At 35.6% G+C, this 22,836-nt stretch overlaps 1 protein-coding gene across 7 annotated transcripts in view; it reads right to left on the reverse strand.

Annotated features, from left to right (window-relative positions):
• Positions 1 to 22,836, reverse strand: part of ICA1L (islet cell autoantigen 1 like) — a 74,753-nt gene that overhangs the window by 9,956 nt on the left and 41,961 nt on the right. For 6 of the 7 annotated variants that reach the window (XM_034654979.1, XM_002919126.4, XM_019799572.2 and 3 more), the window contains 4 exons: positions 22,502 to 22,584; positions 20,206 to 20,249; positions 7,601 to 7,675; positions 2,592 to 2,846 (listed from right to left, as the gene is read on the reverse strand). In XM_034654979.1, the coding sequence (XP_034510870.1) occupies positions 2,592 to 2,846; positions 7,601 to 7,675; positions 20,206 to 20,249; positions 22,502 to 22,584 (457 nt within the window). The remainder of the gene's footprint in view (positions 1 to 2,591; positions 2,847 to 7,600; positions 7,676 to 20,205; positions 20,250 to 22,501; positions 22,585 to 22,836) is intronic. The other variant, XM_034654976.1, reaches the window with a different exon arrangement.

The following is a 22,836-nucleotide window of genomic DNA, read 5'->3' on the forward strand; positions in this document are numbered from 1 at the left end:
AAATAAGAAAAGTTAAAAATATATATTGAGTCCTCAAATCTTTCTATCAGGGTGAGATTCTACGATATAAGTCACAGAAGACACTTAAAATGTATCTGCAATCATGTATTTTAGTCAAATCATCTAAGTTTAGTTGTAGCTAGAATTAGACTTCCTTACAGTTTTCAAAGTGGTTTTGAAATAAATATACAAGTCTTCTTTATTTAAACAACTACAAATAAATAAGATATAGAAAGAGAATTTCTAAGGAGTTGGGAGAGAGGAAATAGACCTGCCAATTAGAATCTTGAAAGCTTTAAGTATGTTTATACCGTCAGACTCAGTAATCCTATTTCTAGAAATTTACCTTAAGGAAATAATTTAAGTGAAGAAAAAAAGCACATGTATGATTATGTTTATTGCAGCATTATCTACAAAATGAAAAAGTCATAACAGTAAGGAAGGAATTATGGGAGATAAATGTGACAAAATACTATGCAGTCATTAAAAAGTATCATTATGAATACTCTATTACTAAGACAGTGAAATGTTTGCCGTAACATGGGAAATTATTTAGGCTATCATTAAAATACAGCACTAGAAACAAACTTAGATTATCCTCCCTACTATCTTCCTTGTACAGAAGAGATCATTTGAAGCCCATGTTTTTACTTAGGGTTCCTAGAACATAGATCTTTTAACTCAGAGCAGTTCACTTTCCTGATTTACACTGCAGGAGAATAAGAAGTAGAAATACAGAAAAGGCGAGTGAAGTAGGAAGAGTCCTGTAGTAGGAGGCAGAAAACCAGATTTTGGTTCCCTCTTGTTTACTGCCCGGTGATTTTAAGCAAGACACTCATTAAACACTGAGTATCAAGTGCCTGGGCCGTTGCATGGGAACATCCTGTCAGCCTGCAGGCAGGGACCAGAACAGATAGATACTCGGAGTGGCGAAGAAATACTGTTGATAATGTACTGCCAGAAAGGAAGAATCCAGTACTGCTCGCGATGCGGCAAGTTAAGGAGAAAGAGAAGTAGGATTTCACTTGGAGAATGAATCTGTTTGTAAATCTTTGTAACTATTATAGTGGCCACTGATAAGGCATATAAGAGTAATTGTTTTCTCAAATTTTATAGTAAAACACCTGAATTATCCTAGATAGAGTGCCTCTTTATCAAATAATACTGTATTCCTACTTTTAGGCTATTTAATAAATTCTACTGAGTGATTATTAAGCTGCTATTGATTTTATTTAGTGAGCTAACTTTATACTGCTGTCATAGAAAGCAAAAAGATAAATCACCCCACAGATCATGCCCTTTAGGTGCTTACAGACTGGATAAAGTATGATGGCCTTGCAGATATAGTATGAACATAAGTATTTTAATACAAAGAACAATGCGTTAAGATACTGTTAGGTGCCGTGAACCATTTTCTCAAGGATAAAATCTAGGGGATGGAAGACAGGGCCAGAAGGCAAGATGAACTATGATTACAGCCATAAAAACAGAGCACTATGGGAGGCCAGAGGTGGAAGAACCATGCACTGGGCAGTGCTGAAGAAGTATTCAAGTGTTGGCCGCCATGGAGAAAACACTGGACTGGGAATCTAACACACAGGCCCAAGTCCATGCTCCATTACCGAACATCATAAGCGAAAGCAGCAACACAAGCAATGATGTCTCAGAGGGATCTGAAAATAGTCAATATAGTTATAGAAAATGGTAAGTATTTTGAAGTAAGCTAAGAGATAAGACTGGAAATGCAGGCACAATGGACCAGAGCCCATGGTCCTTCATTTTTTAAAAAATGTAAGCAGTGTGCTGACATCAGAATCTGCCTCTTGGAGAAAGAATTCTGGGGAAGCATGGAAGGTAACCTGGGATTTGGAAGGGCTGGTAGGAGGACTCTTGCAGCAGCCCAGGAAACCAAATAAGGCTCTAAATGCCTCTGGTAATAGTGGTAGAAAGGAGAAGCATGAAATTGGAGACATGCTCTAGAAACAGAATTGACAGTACTTAGCAACCAATATGGAAATGGGGAGCAAAATGACTCAGACGGTGATGGGTTGGACACAGGCCGGTGGGGCAGTAGGTCAGAAGAGGGAGTCCCTGACATATAAACAAAGCAGGTGGCCCTTAGGAAAACACCTTGCCCAGCTTTATACCACCACCGTCCAGTCCTGCTGCCTTGCCCAGGAGGCTGCCATGGAACTATCCTTGTCTACTCTGAACCCATGGGAAGAGAATACACCAAGCTTTGCTAGATGGAAGAAACTGTATCACCTGCCCTAAGTAGGGGTAACTTAGCAGGTCAAGAGTTTAAAATAAGACCCTGATTTCCTGTGTAGGGAAGACTTCTGGGAAAGTTAATGTACCAAGTGTGGGGTTTGGCGGAGGTAGCAGGAAAGCAGCCATTGTTTAACCCTTGTCGATACACTCCAGTGGTAATATTTGTTATTTTTTTCAGTTGATGGGTGAGACACAGATTTTATCTAGTAGTACTGAAGTTAAATCAATATCCTTGTCGATTGTAGCATCTACAAATGCATAGTTTTGCTTCAGAAAGATAAAGTAAGTCATGGGTGTCCAAATGTTTCATAGGCACTTACTGTTAAAAGTTCCAGCAGCATGAAGGCCAAGGTCAAAGAGCTGTGAAGGAAGGAATCGTGATGAATGAGCAAGAGGCTCAGACCCCACAGGAGCCTCCCAAGACATGAAGCTGCCACCGGGGCTCCCAAAGGCAGTCTGGCATTCTTGGGTAAATTCACCAGTACTTGAAGAACCAGGACTTAGGAGGTTGTTGAGAAATGAGAATTCCTTCTCAAAATCATCTTCCAGTGGATCGACAGGTAAATCTTTTGCAACTGTTGAGTGAAAATATAAATAGAATGGCTTTTTTCTTTTTGAGGAAACGAGAGTAGGACATAAGGCAAATCAAATGTTTCATTGTTCTCATACATTAACATAATTTTTGAAAGTTTTTTAAACATAATTTATAATGATTAAACTGATTGGAAGTTTATGAGAAATTATTTCTAATTGGGTAGGCTGGTTTCTAGAAATTGTCCCAAGGACACATATAAGGAAACATTTACTCAAGACAATCTATTAAAATTCAGATTATGGTATTTGAACTAAGAAGCACTCCCTTCCTACCCCCCTCCCAATTCAGCACAATGGAATTCTATTCTAGACCTGTGCAGCCAAAAACATAAGGCTCCCTTCCCCCCCAGTTATGTTCCCAGGAGGGGTAGGATGTCAGCATTTCATATCCTGTCCTCAGTTACTTGTTGGCTAAGTCTGGGCAGTGCAGTCAAGAGGTGCAAGCTCCCATTTCCCACCCAGATAAGAAGACCACAGACATAAGATGGAGACTCTGATTTGAGTCTCAAAAGGATGGGGGTGGGGGGCAGAATTTGAAGAAATAATGGATAATATTTTCCAAATTTCCTGAAAATATCAATGTACTCATCCAACAAGCTTAATAAAACCCAAGTAGAATCAATACAAAGAGATCCATATCTAGATACATCATAGGCAAACCACTGAAAGTCAAAGAGAAAATCCCCACATTCATAGATTGGAAGAATCAAAATTGTCCAGATGGCAATTAACTCCAAACTGATGTATGAATTCAACACAATACCTATCAAAATCCCAGTAGTCTTTCTGGATAGAAATTGACAAGATGATTGTAAAATTTTTATGGAAATGCAAGGAAGTTAGAATAGCCAAAACAATTTTGAAAAAACAATGCTGTGGGACTTATACCCCCTAATTTCAAAATGTCCTATAAAGCCACAGTAATCAAGATAATATGGTACTGGCCTAAGACAGATATACAGATCAGTGGAACAGAAACTAGGATCCAGAAACACAACCTTACTTTTTTTTTTTTTTGGTCACTTGATTTTAACAAAAATGCCAAGAAAATTCAATGGAAAAAGGAATGTCCTTTCAGTAAATGGTACTGGAACAACTGGATGTGCATATGCAATAAACAAAAAAATTTAAAACTTACCTACCTCACACCATAAACACCAATTAACTCAAAATGATCATAGTCCTACATATAAAAGCTAAAATTATAAAACTTCAAGAAGAATACATAAGAGAAAATCTTTGTGACTTTGGGTAGGGAGAGTTTCTAGAAATGATACCAAAGAACAAGCCACACAAGAAAAAAAAAATAAGTTGAACTTAATAAAATTTTTAAAATTTTGTGTTTCAAGAGGCAAAATTAAGAAAATAAGATGACTAGGATAAAATATTTACGGGTCATATATCTGACAACTTGCACCAAGAAAAAAGAAATCTTGCAGCTTAATAATAAAGTAAATAACCCAATTAAAAAATAGGCAACTAGGTCTTCATAGATTTGTCAACAAAGACGACATATGAATGGCCAATAAACAGAGGAAAAGATGCTCAACATCATAAATCACTGGAGAAATGCAAGTTAAAGCCACAAATTAAAAGCACTAAAATGTACATGTTAAAAAGACGATACCAAGCATTGACAAAGATGTGGAAAAATTAGATACCTTATTCTTTGCTAGTGGGAATGAAATTGTAGTAGAGCCATTTTGAAAAAACAATTTGGCAGTTCCTTAAAAAGATAAACTCAAATTTACCACATAACCTAGGAATTCCACTCCTAGGAATCTAACCAAGAAAAATAAAATCTTATGTCCACACTCGGAGAAGTATTTGAATGTTCATAACAACAATATTAAAATAGCCAAAACCGTAAATAATCCATGTCTATCAACTGGTAAATGGATAAATACAATGTGCTATATCCATACAATGGAATACAATCATGAATAAAAAGTAATGAAGTAGTTAGCAAAACGTGACATATACATATAATGGAATATCATTCAGCCTTGTAAAGGAAGGAAATTCTGCAATATGCCACAATATGGATGAACCTTGAGGATATTATGCTAAGTGAAATAAGCCAGTCACAAAAAGACAAATACTGTATGAGTCCACATACATGAGGTACTTGGACTAGTCAAATTCATAGAGACATAAAGGAGAATGTTGGGTGTCAGGGGCTGGGCAGAGGTGGGGAATGGGGAATTATCATTTAATGGATACAGACTTTCAATTTTATAATGAAAAGAGTTACAGAGCTGGATGGTAGTGATGATTGCATAATATTATGTATTTAATACCACTGAATTTCTACACTTAAAACAGGATGGTAAATTTTATGTGTATTTTACACTTAAAAATTAAGGAAAAGAAAGTAATGAACTACTGCTATATGCAACAACATTGATGAATCTAGAAAAACATTAGGCTTAACGGAAGACATATAAAGTCAAACACAAAAGACTACCTTTTGTACAATTTTAGTCCAGGAAAGGGAAATTTATAGAGACAGAGTCAGATTAGTAACCTCCTAGGCCTGAGAGTTAAGAGTGAGGATTGTAAACAAGTATGAGAGAATTTTGGGAAATATTCTAATATTCAGTGTGGTGATAGATGCACAACTCTATAAATTTACTAAAAATCACTGAATTTTACATTTAGAATTGGTAATTTTTTAAACTTATATCTCAATAAAGCTGTTAAAAACCAAGAGATTTTATCGAGTCTCTGCAAATAAATCTGACGATCTAGGCAAAATGAATAATTTGAGAAAAATTAAATTTACTAAAATTGATCCCAGTGCATATAGAAAGGTTAAACAGACCAATTTCCATAGAAAAGAAAACACAAAAAAGTACCTGCCTAAATGTTTTCACAGGGAAATCAATAGCAGTGCAAAAATAGTAAATAAAATATCAACAAATTAATGCACAATGACAAAGCTGGACTTATAACTGGAATGCAAAGAGGGTGTAATATCAGGAAACCTATTAATACAGTTCATATTAATACATTTAAGAAGAAAAATCAAATAATGGCTGGCATACATACTGAGAAAGCTGTTGACAAAATTCAACAGCCATTCCTAATAAAAACTCTTAAAAAATTAGAAATGTATGGATATTTCTTTAACTTCACAAAACATATACCTCATTTCAAAAGCCAGCATTCCTAATTAATTCAGAAACATTACAGGAACTCCCACTAAAATCAGGAAATGCCCACCACTATTTAACATTGTGCTGGAGGTAGTAACCAATGCAATTAAACCAAAGAAATCAATTATAGTAATAAGAATTGGTAAAGAACAGGATTATCTCTATTTGCAAATGACATGTTGGTATACCTGGATAACCCTAGAAAATCAATGATAAAACTAACTCAAACTAAAAAAATTCAGCAAGGTAGCAGAATATTAGCTGCAAAAAATCAATAGCATTTATATACACAAAATAATAACCAATTAAAAATATAATGGAAAAGAGGAACTTGGCTGGCTCAGGTTGTACACAGCATGCAACTCTTGATCTCATGGTTGTGAGTTTGAGCTCCATGATGGGCATAAAGATTACTTAAAATATATATAGATTACACATATATATGTATGTGAAAAATATAAATATACATATGAAAAGAAAATCCCATTTATAATGGCAACAAAAAGATAAAATACTTAGAAATAACAAGAACTGCTCAAATCCTGTATGAAAAAAACTATATAAAAGATACACAAGGAAATTTTAACAAATAGAAAAATGTCCCATGTTTCTGGTTAGGACAATCAAACTGTCCATTTTTCACATTGAATGTGATCACAATAAAAGGAACGATGAGCCTTTTTATGGAGCTAGACAATATGATATAAAGTTTATACTGAAAAATAAACATGCAAGAATAGCTAAGAAAATAATGAAAAGAAAAAGATACTAGCCCTACCAGATATAAAAACACAAAAGACAGTTTCTATAATTAAAACCATGCGTCATCGGTGCATGCACATGTCAATGAAATATAAAGAAAGTCCAGAAACAGACCCAAATACATATAGAAACCTGCTATATGATAGGAAGTTATCTCAAATTCCCATGACAAAGATAGCATTTTAAAAAATGATATAAAAGGACGGCCACTTGCAAAACAATAACATTTAAGCCACTGCTAATACCATATGGCTAAATAAACTCCAAGTGAATTGGAGATCTAAATGTAAAAAATAAAAGGATACAAATACTAGAAGACAGCATAAAAGAACCCTTCTAGCCTGGGTTTGCATATGACAAAAATCAAGATCCAATAAAAGTAAAGATTAATAAATTTGACAACATAAAGTTATTTTTAAAATTTACATGGCAAGAAACAACTACATGAAAAGTCAAAAGCCAAGTGACAAAGTGGGAGAAAATATCTGCCACATAATTGATTGGGAAAGATATTCAAAGTAGTATTTACCAAGTGTCTACAACTGCTGGATGGTGGAGGTACATCAGACAGTGAGACAGACACCGTCCTACCAGTCCTCACAGTCACACAGATACATTTGGACAAGGGCCCAAACATACAAAACAAATAATGACTTCATTTCCATTGTGATATGCTACAAAATAGAAATACACGGTTGTATCCCTGTGTAGAGATCTATACAGGTTTTAGTGTTGAGGAAATAATTATTAAATAAAAACTAAAGAATTTTAAATAATAAATTATCCGTATATATGATGAAATTTTAATTTCTTACCATTTTCAGAGTTAGAAAACTGAGGTGCTCCAAATTCTCTTACTTGAAAATGTTTTTCTTTGTGATCTTGAGCTGCTGAAACAAAAGCACATAGAAGATAAGCTGAACAAGGAGAAATTTAACATGCTTATTTACTGTAATATTTTATAGTAATTCAGTCTAAGTGTGCAATTGACCAAATCAGTTTATAATACATATAAAATGGATATAAAAATTTAAAGAACCACATATAAAAACCACATTTGTGTGTATGTGTGTATACATATGTGTGTATACATGTATATTTGTGTACATAGATGGTCCCCTACTTATACTGGTTTGACTCACAATTTTTTGACTTTATAATGATGCAAAAGAGATACATATTCAGTAGAAACTGTACTTCAGATTTTGACTTTGATATTTTCCCAGGCTAGTGATACAAGACTCTCTTGTGATCTTGGGCAGCTAAGCCACAGCTCCCGGTCAGCCATGTGATCACAGGATATACAACTGATTACACTTAGCAACCTTCTGTACCCATAAAACCATTCTGTTTTCAGTTTCAGTATTCAATAAATTACATGCGATATTCAATACCTAATTATAAAATAGGCTTTGTGTTAGATCATTTTGTCTACCTGCAGGCTAATGTAAGTGTTCTAGGCACGTTTAAGATAGGCCAGGATAAGCTATGCTGTTCAGTATGTTAGATATATTAAATGCATTTTGACTTATGATATTTGTGCGCTTTTTTGGTATAGAAAGAATATACATTTTTTATTTTTTTGATTTAAAAAAATTTTTAAAATTTTTATTTTAATTCCAGTACAATTAACATACAGTGTTATATTAGTTTCAGGTGTTCAACTTAAGATATTTTCAACTTACGGTGGGTTTATCAGGATGTAACCCCATCTAAAGTTGAGAAAGATCTGTAATACAGTATATATAATTTATATATGTGTGTGTGTGTGTGTGTGTGTATACACACACACAAATAACTTTATAATACCCATAGGTATTCAGGTCCTTTGTTACATTTTCCCCTGAAAGTTAAAAGTTTTCACATTCCATGTCAATTGGTACAGCTGCATTGGAAAATAGCATGGTGGTTCCCCCCAAAATTAAAAACAGAACCACTAAATGATCCAGCAATGCCACTTCTGGGTATTTTATCTGAAAAGAAAAAGAACCCAAAAACCACTACCTTGAAAAGATACATGCACCCCCATGTTCACTGTGGTATTATTTACAATTACCAAGACATGGAAACAACCTAAGTGTCCATCAATGGATAAATGGGTAAAGAAAATGTGATATATATATATATTAATCAGCCATTTAAAAAAATGAAATCTTACCATTTTCAAAAAATGGATGGATCTTACAGACACAATGCCACGTGAAATAAGACAGAGACAAATACTGTATGATTTTGCTTTTATGTAGAATTTAAAAAACAAAAAGACAAACAAAAACCAAGCTCACAGATGGATCAGATTTGGTGGTTGCCAGAGGCAGGGGTTGAGGAGGTGGACAAAATAGGTAAAGGGGGCCAAAATGTAAAAACTTCTGGTTATAAAATAAATAATAGGTATGTAATGTATAGCATGGTGACTAGTTAATACTGTATTGCATATTTGAAAGTTGCTGAATGAGTAAATCTTAAAAGATCTCATCACAAGAAAAAAATTTCTGTGTATGGTGATGAGTGTTAACTAGACTTATTGTGATGATCCTTTCACACTATATATAAATATCAAATCATTATGTTGTAAATCTGAGACTAGTATGTCATTTATACCTCAATTAAAAAAAAGTTTTCACATTCAGAAGCCTATCCCTTCCCTGGTGGACTTGTGTCTAATTCTGTATCCTCTGAAAGTCCATTTTTATTTTGTTCTGCCTGATCTCCATGTCTCTGCACAACAGATATTTATTTCACATGCAGAGTTGTAAGCAGCTTCTCCCCATTCCTCACCTCCACCAAAGTGAGAGTAGTAGTAATTTCATATGAAGGGAAAGATCAAACATATGTGCTAAAAGACAGCATACTCCCGAAGCTCCCCAGGCAAAAAGTTGTTTTTTTGTTTTTTTAAAAAAAAACCTATCTCCAAATTTAGGGTGTATACTGAGACAACTTATGCCCTATCATTAATTTGGGATCCAGTTTCCCACATAATTCACCTGTACCTCATTTGCAACCCAATATAAACACACAGACCAGGAAAAAAAGCAAAGAAAAACAAAAAGCCCCAGATTTTGACAACTTCAACTATTATCAAGGGCACTTTTTAAAAAGATGATGAAACGTAAATGTCTTCTACATAAAACATGAATAGTGTTCCTGTATAGTGAGCTTAGAGGGTGTAATATGTCTAAGGACAAGGTAGTAATATCTATACTACACTTTTCTTAAAATTTGATGCTCAATTTGCGATACTACAAAAGAAAATGGAAAAGGTTAAATTAACCAAAGTAATCAAAAGAAAAACAAAATCAAAGAAAGGTATAAGGAACTCTGTATTATTTAGATTTAAGATAAGGAAGCAAAGGATAAATAAGGTTCTAAGTTCAAATGATATAAAGATGATGAAAAACTACAAAAGATAAAAAAATAGATTATCAGTAAAGATTTCAGTTGAACTTTGGAAAAATCTGGGAATGGTAAAGAGATTCTGGAGGTGGCTAGGGAAGTGAAGAGGAGAATAAGAGTTTGAGGGCAGGGAAGGAATGGGTGACAGTCACACACCACGGGAATTTTGGTAAGCTACAGAAATTGAGTTGAGAGGGGGGCACCTGGGTGACTCAGGTGGTTAAGCTTCTGCCTTCAGCTCAGGTCATGATCCCGGGGTCCTGGATTGAGGCCCATGTGGGTCTCCTAGCTCAGCGGGGAGTCTGCTTCTTCCTCTGCCCCTCCCTCCTGTTCATGATCTCTCTGTCTCACTCTCTCAAATAAATAAAATCTTTTTTAAAAATTAAAAAAAAATAGTGTTTGGGGAATGGAGAGGTATTAAAGGATCTTTAAGGAGATATGCTGTATAAGACACAGGGTAATCTCCCTCCTCTCTCTTCCCCAGAAATGTTTAATAATGATCTGATTTACTCCACATTGCTTTTGGTATGGACTTATGTGGGGTTTGGTTTCCTTTCTTTTCTTTTTTCTTTTTCTTTCTTTCTTTCTTTCTTTCTTTCTTTCTTTCTTTCTTTCTTTCTTTCCTTCTTTCCTTCCTTCCTTCCTTCCGATTTCTTTCTTTCTTTCAAGATTTCTTTAAAAGACAGAGAGAGCTTGAACCTGTGGGGAAGGGCAGAGGGAGACGGAGAGAAGCAGACTCTGCTAAGCACGGAGCCAAACACAGGACTCAATCCTATGACCCCAAGAACAAGACCTAAGCCAAAATCAAGAGTCGGACACCTAACAAACTGAGTCACCCAGGTGCTCCTGGTTTTATTTCATTTTATTTCATTTTAATGCTACAAATGTGTATGAGATTGGGATCAACACGGGTATATAAGAAAGAAAAGCTGGCTCGAATAGCATAGTTTATTCCATTATATAAAATATCACTTTGGTAAATACCCCAGAGACTAAATGCTTGAAGGCATTTCAAATTACTTACTCAAGATAGTTCTAAAAGTAAAATTATTGAATTAAATTCTGGGATGTATAGGTTTTTCGGAAAAGTTATCCCAGTGTCCTCTCCTACAAGTAGTGGTGGTATGATCTTGGTCCCAGGAACACTGAATATTTTCACACTGTTCCTATTATTATGACCAGTGAAAAATACTACCTGGAAATATAATAGACTAGATACTCAGAAGCACCCTCTCTTAAAAAAAAATACTTGCTGAAACTCTAAAACAAACTTTTAATGCATTGCTGGATGTTAGCAATAAATGACATGAGCTGAACCAAGAGAGATGTGTGTAGCAACCAAAGAAGGGCAGATGCCTATGGGCAAATGGCCATACCTATACTGCTCTCTGGAGACAAAGCCCTCAGCAAACACAAAGAAAATGAGCTGAGCCCAGGATTCCTATGTTAAGCCAAAGGCTCTGGAAAGGTTATACTGGTCACCAGACAGAACATTCCCTGGCTCTGGAAAGAAGCAATATCAACATACCTAGAGAAAAGTCTTCTAAGCCTCTAGGAGTCCCACAGTTCAGGAGCATATAGAAATTATCTCATCATCAAAAATCACTAAACAAACAAGCTGGTAAGTTAACACAAGAAAATTGAGAGAAACCAATAAACAATAAAGACACCCCACCAAGGACTTCAAATATGTGTATTTTCAGATATAGATAGGAGTCAAAAGGTGAGAAAGAACAAAGGGCTATAAAAACCAACAAGGCACAGATTTGTAAAAGAAAAAAACAGGACTCCTAGAAATAAAAATATGCTTGTTGGGGAGGTAGGAAACTCAAATAGATTAAATGCAAGAAGAGAAAATTAGTAAAAAACAGACTTGAAGAAATTACCCAGAATGCAGCACAGAAGGAAAGGAGATGGAAAATGTGAAAGAGAGGATAAAAGATATGAAAGATGAATGAAAAGGTCCAATATAAGCTTACTGGAGTTCCAGAGGAGAAAATAGAGAAAATGGAGAAGAAGCAATATTTTAAAAGAATATGGTGGAGGTATGCATATTTATCATATTAAAAAAAAAGATAATGTTTGAACATTTTCCAGAATTGGTGAAAGACATAGATATAGGAAATACAACTTATACTATGAAAGATGAAAAAACAAAAAACCCCTGCACATTTAGACACAATGTAATGAAACAGCTAGAACACCAAAAACAAACAGCATATCCTAAACGCAGCCAGAAAGAAAAATCAAAATCACTAATTAGAATAATAGAAGATTTCTCAACACCCCCACGGAAAGCAGAAAACAATAGAACAATATTTACAAAGTGGTGAAAGAAAATACCAACCAACCTAAAACTGTTTACTGAGCAAAACTGTCTTTCAAAAATGAGAAATAACAATTATTTCCAGACATGAACACTGGGGTGCATATGGCCCTTCTCTTCACTACATCTGTACCTTTGGGGTAAATACTCAGTACTGCAATTGCTGGATCATAGGGTAGCTCAATTTTTAACTTTTTAAGGGACCTCCACACTGTTTTCCAAAGTGGCTACCAACTTGTATTCCCACCAACAGTGTAAGAGGGATCCCCTTTCTCCACATCCTCTCCAACATTTGTTGTTTCTTGCCTTGTCAATTTTTGCCATTCTAACTGATGTAAGGTGGTATCTCAAGGTGGTTTTGATTTGAATTTCCCTGATGGCTAATGATTTTGAACATTTTTTCATGTGTCTGTTAGCCATTTGTATGTCTTCATTGGAATAAGTCAAGCAGAGAAAGACAATTATCATATGGTTTCACTCATTTATGGAACATAAGAAATAGGAAGATCGGTAGGAGAAGGAAGGGAAGAATGAAGGGGAGGTAAACAGAAGGGGGAATGAACCACGAGAGACTGTGGACTCTGGGAAACAAACTGAGGGCTTCAGAGGGGAGGGGGTGGGGGATTGGGATAGGCCGGTGATGGGGTATTAAGGAGGGCACATATCGCATGGTGCACTGGGTGTTATATGCAAATAATGAATCATGGAACATTGCATCAAAAACTGGGGATGTACTAATGGTGACTAATACAACAAAATAAAAACTAAAAAAAACCCCACACAATTATTTCCAGACAAACATAAGCCAAGTTTACCACTATGGCATCTTTAATAACTTCCAAACTAAAAGCTATAATTACAGAAAAGGAAAATGAGATCACAATTAAGATCTGAAATATATGAAGAGATAGTAACAAAGGAAAAGTATTGGTAAAAAATAAACATTTCTTCAAAAAACAAAAATATTTTTATTGATTTGTGGGAGATCACAAAAACAGAAGTAAAACACTGAAGAATTATAGTTGGTGAAGTGAGATGGAAGTGACTGGGTTTAGTTGAAGATCTTTGTAATGTTTTGGGAATACTGAGATAGTCATAAACCTAGCCTTTATTTAAAGTATGCACAATATGGGCACCTGGGTGGCTCAGTTGGTTAAAGTATGCATGATAAAATTCAAGGGAAACCACCAAAAACAGAAATAAAACGTATAACTTCCAAAGTAGTACATAGGAAAAAGAAAGGACAAAGAAATCTTTAAAAACAAATGAAAAAACCTTAATAAGGCAAAACAGAGGACAAAAGAATGGAGTGGAAGAACAAAACAAAGAGAATACAGAAAGAACAAGTCCAAATATAAATCATAATGATAAATGTAAATGGACTAAATTCATCAAATAAAAGAATGATAAACTGATATATGGGGCCTTTTAAAAAAATCCAGCTTAATCTTATTTACTAGAGCCATAACCTAAGATATAAGAACATGGGAAAGTTGAAAGTGAAAGTGCAAAAAAGGGTATACAAAGCAAATACTAACAAAAATAAAACTACTAAGCTAAGCTAATGTCACCGAGAGCAAACTATAAGCCAAGAAGTAATATTAGGGACAGAAGGGTCATTATATTGATAACAGATTAATTTGCTAAACAGATGTAAGAATTCTAAACTTGGGTGCCTGGGTGGCTCAGTCACTTGAGTGTCCAACTCTTGGTTCAGCTCAAGTCATGATCTCAGGGTTGTGAGATTGGGCCCTGTGTCAGGCTCTGTGCCAGTGCAGAGTCTACTTGAGATTCTCTCCCTCTTCCCCTACCCCCACTTGTGTTCCCTCTCTCTCTAAAATAAATAAATAAGGGGCTCCTGGCTGGCTCAGTCAGTTAGGCGGCTGCCTTTGGCTCAGGTCATGATCTAAGGGTCTTCAGATCGAGCCCTGCATTGGGCTCTCCTGGCTCAGCAGGAGCTCTGCTTCTCTTTCTCCCTCTGCTGCTTGTGCTCTCTTGCTCTCATGCTCTCTCTCCCTCAAATAAATAAAATCTTTTAAAAAAAGAAATGAATAAAATAAAATCTTAAAAAAAATTTTAAACTTATATGCAATCATCACTCCAAAATCCTCAAAGTATATAAAGTGAAAAACTGCAGGAAGAATGAAAATCCACTTCAACAGCCGAGATTCCAAAACACATTTCTCAATTATTGATACATCAAGTAAATTAAAAATTAGTAAAGATATAAAAGACTTAAAGCAGCACAAATAATTAGCTTGATGTAATAGACATATAGATTCCTGCATTCAACAGTTAGAGAACACATCAAGCACATGGAATTTTTAGACAATTTGTCCACTTCTTAGTCCATACAGAGTGTCCCAATAATTCAAAGAATCAGTATGACAAGGATACATTCTCTGACCATAATGAAATTAAATTAAAAAATCAATGACAAAAAGATTAATTTCAATATCTCCTTAATTTGGCAATTTCAGAAACGCAATTTAAAATCATTCATGGCCATAGATGACAGAAGATATAAAGAAAAGTTTAATTTAAACCAGATTATAATGAAAATACTATATATCAAAGTTTATGGACATCCATACAATGGATTAAGCAATAAAAAGGAAGTACCAACACAAGTTGTGTCATGGATGAAGCTCAAAAGTGTTACTTGAAGTGAAAAAAGTCAGATACAAGAAGACCACATATTGCATGATTCTAGCTATATGAAATGTTCAGAAAAGGACTAGGAGTGAAAATGGCAATTACAGCAAACAGATGTGAGGAATCTTATTACTGAGGGGATGAAAAGGTTCTAAATCTGATTTATAGAGATGGCTGCAATGCTCCATAGTAACTAAAAATTACTGACTTATACAACTGAATGAGTTTTATGATCAAGAAAATATACTTCAATAAACCTTTTTTAAAAAAATATGTGAGGAAGGGGCTGGGTGGCTCAGTCATTAAACGTCTGCCTTCAGCTCAGGTCATGATCCCAGGGTCCTGGGATCAAGCCCCACATCGGGCTCCCTGCTCAGCGGGAAGCCTGCTTCTCCCTCTCCCACTCCCTCTGTTGGTGTTCCCTCTCTCGCTGTGTTTCTCTCTGTCAAATAAATAAAATCTTTAAAAAATAAAAAAACTTGTGGAATACAGAAAAAAGGAAATTTTAGCCTTAAAAAACCAAAAATAGAGGAAGAAAACAATGAAGATAAGAACTAAAGGTAATGAAACGGAAACAAAGATTCAATAGACAGGTTTAACAAAACCAAAAGTTGATTTGTTGATAGAATAAGTAAATCATTAGCAAGATTAATTAAGAAAAAGAGAAGGAACAAATAAATATCCGGAATTAAAAAGTAGACGTAACAGGGCACCTGGGTGGCTCAGTTGGTTGAGCATCCAACTCTTGATTTTGGCTCAAGTCATGACCTCAGGGTTGTGAGATGGAGCCCTGCATTAGGCTCCAAGCTCAGGGAGGAGTCTGCTTGGGATTCTCTCTCTCCCTCTCCCTCTGCCGCCCCTCCTCCCACTTGTGCTCTTTCTCTAAAATAAATAAATTAAATCTTTTTTAAAAAGTAGACATAATTACTGATACAGCAGTTTTAAAAGATTGAATAATGCTACAAATGAATGGTGAAACTACAACAATGTCCATTATATTTCATCTGGGCCTTTTAAAAAAATGTTCTCTACTTGGATATGGGACTATAGATGCACAAGAAGCTAACCTTTTGAACATATACTTGAAGCTATGTTAGATATACAAGTCCACGATTATTCTGGTTTAACAATATGATCTGTATTTATGTGTACATTTAAAAATGTCTCTCACAGTAACTCTACATCCATCATGTGCTATGTAGTTTATAAATACCTCTAGTCTTAATATCTCTGTAAGGTAGTAGTATATGACTCATATTTCAGATGAGAAAAATGAGAGAGGTATAAATGACTTTTTTTTTTAAAGCTGGCATTCAAACCCTGGTTTTTCTGGCTCCAAAACCACACTGATTGAATATATACTGATTGTATACATAATATGTATTTATAAAAAAAATAAGAACATGTATTGAAGTGTGAGGAAAAGCTTGAAACTTAATCATACAACCCTGTGAAATAAATGTCTACATTAAAAGCCTTTATCTTAGAGAAAATCAAAATTCCCTAAAGAAAATAAGTAGACCTTCTAATTAGGTACTGTTAGAAAGCTAACTCATTGCTGAGTATAGCCTCCGTCCCACCTGACCAGGAAGCCTGGACTGAGACCCGGGAAGTTACAGAGCATATCCTACCACCCACCCAGAAAGAGAAACAAGTCAGCTGCCCCACCCAAGTATGAAGCATAACCTCCTGCCTAGCTCACGAGGAAGCCCTAACAGTGACCCTGGGGAGCATCCAGCCCAGCTTACAGTGCTGCCTAGCAGCAAACTCCAGTCTATAGCCCTACCTGGCTTCAGTGCTCAATTGCTGAGCACAGCCTACAGTCTCACCCAAGCAGGGAGCCCAGTCAGTGATCCTCCTCAGTTGTAAAACACAGCCTTAAGCCCTCCCCAATCATGCAGCAAAGCATGAGGCCCACTCAACTAGGAAGTATGGTCAGCAATCTTGCCCAACAGCAGAGCACAGCCACCTTCCTGCCTGATTCAGAACCCAGCCTCTGCAGTCCTGCTAATTGCAAAGCATAGGCTGAGGCCATATCAGACCACGAAGCCCTGCCTGTGACCCTGCCTGAAAAAAAAGGCTAGGTAGTGGCATCATTTGATCAGAGATGACTGTGAGGCCCAGCTAGTGACCCTGCCTGACCTCAGAGCACAGCCCCTTACCAGGGATCCCAGCTAACAGCACCACTTAAACACGAAATACAGCCAATGGGCCACCTGCGACCTCAGAGCATAAGCAGCAGCTTTGCCCAGTCAGATACAACGACACATTGTGATCATACTGTCGAAAGTCAAAGACAAAATGTTTAAAGTAGCAAGAGAGAAGTGACTTCTCACATATAAGACTGTAAGCAGATTTCTCAGGAGAAACTTTACAGGCCAGGAGAGAGTGGTATGATATATTCAAAATACTGGAAGAAAAAAACTCAAAGAATACTATATCCAGCAAAGCTGTCCTTCAGAAATGAAAGAGAGATAAAGCCCTTCCCAAACAAACAAAAGTTGAGAAAGTTCATCACCACTAGACCTCCCTTACAAAGAAGGCTAAAGGACATTCTACACGCTGAAATGAAAGGATGTTAAATAACCTCGTAAAACTGCATGAATGTGTATAACTCATCAGTAAAGATATACAGTCAAAGTCAAATTCTATAATATTGAAAAAGTGGTGCATAAATCACTTTCAACTCTAGTTTAAAAGTTAAAAAAACAAATATTAAAAATAACTATGACTACCATAATTTGTTATTGGATACACAATAAAAAAGATGTAAATTATAACACTGATAACCTAAAATGTGAGGGGGAGAAAAGTGCAGAGTTTCTATGTGCTGTTGAAGTTCTTATCAGCTTAAAATAGGATGATATAAATATAGTTCATGAATGCATACAGAATGGAATTACTCGACCATAAAAAAGAATGAAATCTTGCCATTCGTGACAACATGATGGACCTAGAAGGTACTATGGTAAGTGAAACAAGTCAGACAGAGAAAGACAAATACCATATGATCCCCCTTATATCTGGACTCTTAAAAAAACAACAACAAAGCAAAACAAACAAAGAAAAGAAACACACATAAATATAGAGAACTAATGGTTGCCAGAGCAGAGTGGGGTGGAGGCATAAGCAACATACATAACGGGGATTACGAGGTACAAACTTCTATTCGTAAAATGGACAATTCGCGAGAATGGAAAGTATAGCACAGGGAATACAAATGATACTGTAATAACTTTGCATGATGACAGATGCTGACTACACTTAACCATGGTGAACATTTTGTAATGTCCATAACTGTCAAATCTCTGTGTTACATAACTGAATATAGACTTTTATTTATTTGACAGACCGAGAGAGAGAGAAGCAAGCAGGGGGAGTGGCAGGAAGGAGAGAGTGGGAGAAGCAGGCACCCCACTGAGCAGGGCTCGATCCCAGGACCCTGAGATCATGACCTGAGCTGAAGGCAGATGCTTAACTGACTGAGCCACCCTGGCGCCCCCAATACCTGAAACTAATATATGTCACCTATACTTCAATTAAAAAAAAAAAAACTAGGGAAAAAACTCCTTGACGTTGGTGTTGGCAATGATTTTTTTGTAGGACACCAAAAGCACAAGAAACAAAAACAAAAATAAAGAAGACTACATCAAACTAAAAATCCTCTGCACAGCAAAAAACAGCAAAACAATCAATAATCAAAAAACCCAATCACATTTGCCTACAGAATGAGTAAAATATTTGCAAACCGTCTATATGATAAGGGGTTCCTATCCAAAATATGTAAAGAACTCATAACTTAACAGCAAAACCAAACAAAATAACCTGAATAAAAAATGGGCCAAGAACCTAGATACACATTTTTCCAATCAAAGAAGACATATACACAGCCAACACATACATGAAAAGGTGCTAAACACTACTCATCAGGGAAACAGAGATCAAAACCACAGTGAACTATCACCTCACACTTGTTAGAATGCTAGTATCAAAAAGACAAGAGATAACAAATGTGGGGTAGGATGTGGAGAAAAGGGAACACTTGACACTTGTGCACTATTGGTGGGAATGTAAATTGGTGTAGCCATTATGGAAAGCAGTATGGAAGTTCCTCAAAGAATTAAAAACAGAACTACCATATGTTCCAGCACTTCCACTTCTAGGTATTTATCCAAAGAAAATAAAATTACCATCTTAAAGAGGTATCTGCAATCCCATGTTCACTGCAGTATTATTTACAATAGCCAAGACATGGAAACAACTGAAGTGTCCATCACAGGAAAATGGATAAAGAAAATGTTATGTGTGTGTGTGTATGTATGTATATATATGTATATGTGTGTGTGTGTGTATGTATATATATATATATATATATATATATATGCACACTCATAAAAAAGAAGGAAATCCTACCATTTGGAATGACATGGATGAATCTGGAGGACATTACACCAAGTGAAATAAGTTAAAGAAGGACAAATACTGTATGATCTCACTTAAATGTTCAATCTTAAAAAGCCAAATTCAGAAACAGAAAGTAGATCGGTGGTTACTAGGGTCTGGGAGGGGAGAAAAATGGTGAAATTTGGTCAAAGGGTATAAACTTCCAGCTAAAGATGATTAAGTTCTGGGGATCTAGTATATAGCATGGTAACTATAGTTAACAATACTGTATTATATATTTGACAGTTGCTTAGAGAATAAATTTTAAATGTTCTTGCTGCTAAAAGATATATAGTAACTATGTGAGGGGATGGAAATGTTAACTCTGTTTATAGGACAATCATTTAGCAATACTTACATATACCATATCATCACTCTATACACCTTAAACTTACACAGTGTTATATGTCAATTATAATTCAGTAAAGCTGGGGGGAAAAGAAAACTAACTCAAAAGTGTTTATATAGAAGAGATTAATAAATTGACTTAACATGTTTTTTAAGTGAATGGATATTAATACAATCTGTTTTAAAATGTTTTGACAAACTGTTTTGACATTTCAAATGTGATCATTTCACATTTTAATGAATTTACCATCTTACCTGGTTCATTTCCCAAGCTCACTTCCTCATCTGACAAAACTAACCTAAAGTAAAAACCAAAAAATGTTATCGGTTAAAATATACTTGGGACTCATATTCTACAGTTGTACATGGTTAAAAAATGTTTAACTGAGGTAACATATAAAATAGTTGTCTTGTAGACAGATCTAAAATCTGAAACAAATGTCACTTCTTCTCTAGATCTACATAGACTATGAAAATAATCCTTCATCCCTTATTCTTTCAGCAACAGTTACTGATTACTGATGAAGCACCAGGCACTGTGTTCAGTATTATCGGCAGTGTGCTAAAGTACATCAGAGAGAACATCTGTCACCAAAGTCACAGAGCATGAAGTTTAGTTTTCAAGCACTAAAGCATTTGCTCAAGAATACTTAGGATCTAAATAGAGGGAATGAAGAACTGCAGAAAAAATGGAGTACCCTATTTCGAAGAGAAAAGTGGTGTTTGTAAAAGAAGATACATTTGCCTAAAATATTCTCAGTCAATACTAATTTTGGATATTTATATCATCCATCTGCAATAAAAAATTAGAAAAAGAAATTGAATATAGATTTAAGCATTATTCCCGGGGTTGTAACCTCACAATTCTAGTATTAGAGGCTGTTTTTAATAAATCTTTAAAAATATGTAAAAAGCAATACAGGTATCCCCTGCTTTTCAAAAGTTTGCATTATGCTTCTACAGAAGACCTACGTTAGTACCCACTTTGCTACCTGAAAGAAGTCCGAAGAGGATTTTCACTTTTACAAAAAAGGCAAAGGCAAAGAGCAAAAAGAGTGTTAAGTGTTTGTTTTGCAAGGAGCCCTTTTCAAGGCAGTGTGCACCCTGAGCAGAGACAGCAGCACCATCAAACCCCTTCCCTGGGAACTACACTCAGCATCTCAGCATTAAGCCACTAGAGCTCTGAACTGTGTCTGTGCACATCTGTGCTTTATCTCCATTTATTTTGTGCATTCGTTAGCAAGATGTGTCAGAAAAGCCTTAGGGAGGTTATTTTTTGGGTCTAGGAATACTCAAAAATTTTCCCACAAAAATAAATGGTAATTGCTTCTTTCCTTACACTGTACTGGCTTATGAAATGTTTCATTGGGACACTCCACCTTCAGATAGCAGGGAAAACCTAGACAGTATTTATTTGCAAAAAACACAAAAATAAACCTACAGAGAAAATAGATACTAATGACTTGGAATGAAATTTCCAAAGACAGTACATATACATGGGCTTTTAAACCACTTAGACAGAAGAGAAAGTAAAATGCTTTGGACTCTGTTAGTTAACTCAAAAGATAGTTCTCATAATGCTGAAGATGCATGAGAGGATTTTGAATAAAACTCTCATGAAATGTGACCATGGAAAAAATTTACTAAATGAATGTATTTCATGTAACATAGGATTTTAAATGTCAAAGTTTAAGTTTCATTTATAACTATACATTTGATTAATCTACACCCTAAATTGTTTATATATTCAAGTTAGCCAAAAAATTTTGTTTGGATTTCCCCATAGAGAAAAGAGGGACCTGCTTATATCCTGGATCATTTTCCACTCAGCAATATATGGTGTGCCACAATTCAAGTCTTATTTCTGGGTTTGTTACCACACTCAGTGCAATCTAGTTAAAATGAGAAGTGGCAGCTCTGAAAAGAAAACAAAGGTACTATATAATAAAAGGGAAACAAGCAACATAAAGTACGTGCATGATAAGAACCCCCATTTTCAGGTAACCACCCCCAGTCCCATTTGTGTTGCTCTGGAGATAGAGTTCAACAGCTTCTGTTTCACAGCTGCTGACATTTGTCCCTTTCTCTTTCAAGCTGGTCCTTCTGGGATTCACTAGGTAGAGGCTCTTAATACAAAACTCAGTGTCCCAAACTATAGAATTTGGAATTATCACCCCAATCTGTTCTGTACTCTTATCATCAACTTTGCCTGCCTTGTTTAAAACGGGGGGGGGGGGGGGGGGGGGGGGGATAAGGCTTCAAAACAAATGTTTAATATTAACTGGAAAAATGGGGCACCTTGGCTGGCTCAGTCGGTAGAGCACCTGATTCTTGATCTCTGGGTCGTTAGTTCAAGCCCCATGTTGGGCGCAGAGCTCACTTTAAAAAAAAAAAAATCCCTTAAAAATATTAATTGGAAAAATGACATAGAAATAAATATTTAGTAAGTCAAAAAAGAACTCTTTCCAAATATATCATGTATCAGTACAGTTTCCAAATATATTATATATCATGTATCAGTATCCATAACACCATACTTCTGCCTGCTTACTTATTGAGGCTTTCAGTGAGAGAACTGTTTTCTATTTGTTCTTTCTGGTCTTCAGTAAGCTTGCTTGGAGTGTCTTGTAGTTGCTAAGGACAAGAAATTCAATGTTAAGTAGATGGAATCTGTTTCTCTCTTTGTACAAACAAAATGAGAATAAAAATTCTAAAGAACATAAAATAGAGATATTTCTGAAGTAGACTAGAGTGAAAGATATGGGAAATGTATGCTAATGTAATTTGAACTAAGCTCTGTGTCCCTGTTTATCCTGGCTGCCTGTGGCAACCATACAGCCTGTGGCATGGACTAGCCACATGGTTTACAAGTCTGTGAAATGCCAA

The sequence above is a fragment of the Ailuropoda melanoleuca genome, chromosome 2 (assembly GCF_002007445.2).
Source record: "Ailuropoda melanoleuca isolate Jingjing chromosome 2, ASM200744v2, whole genome shotgun sequence".
NCBI classification, from domain to species: domain Eukaryota; kingdom Metazoa; phylum Chordata; class Mammalia; order Carnivora; family Ursidae; genus Ailuropoda; species Ailuropoda melanoleuca.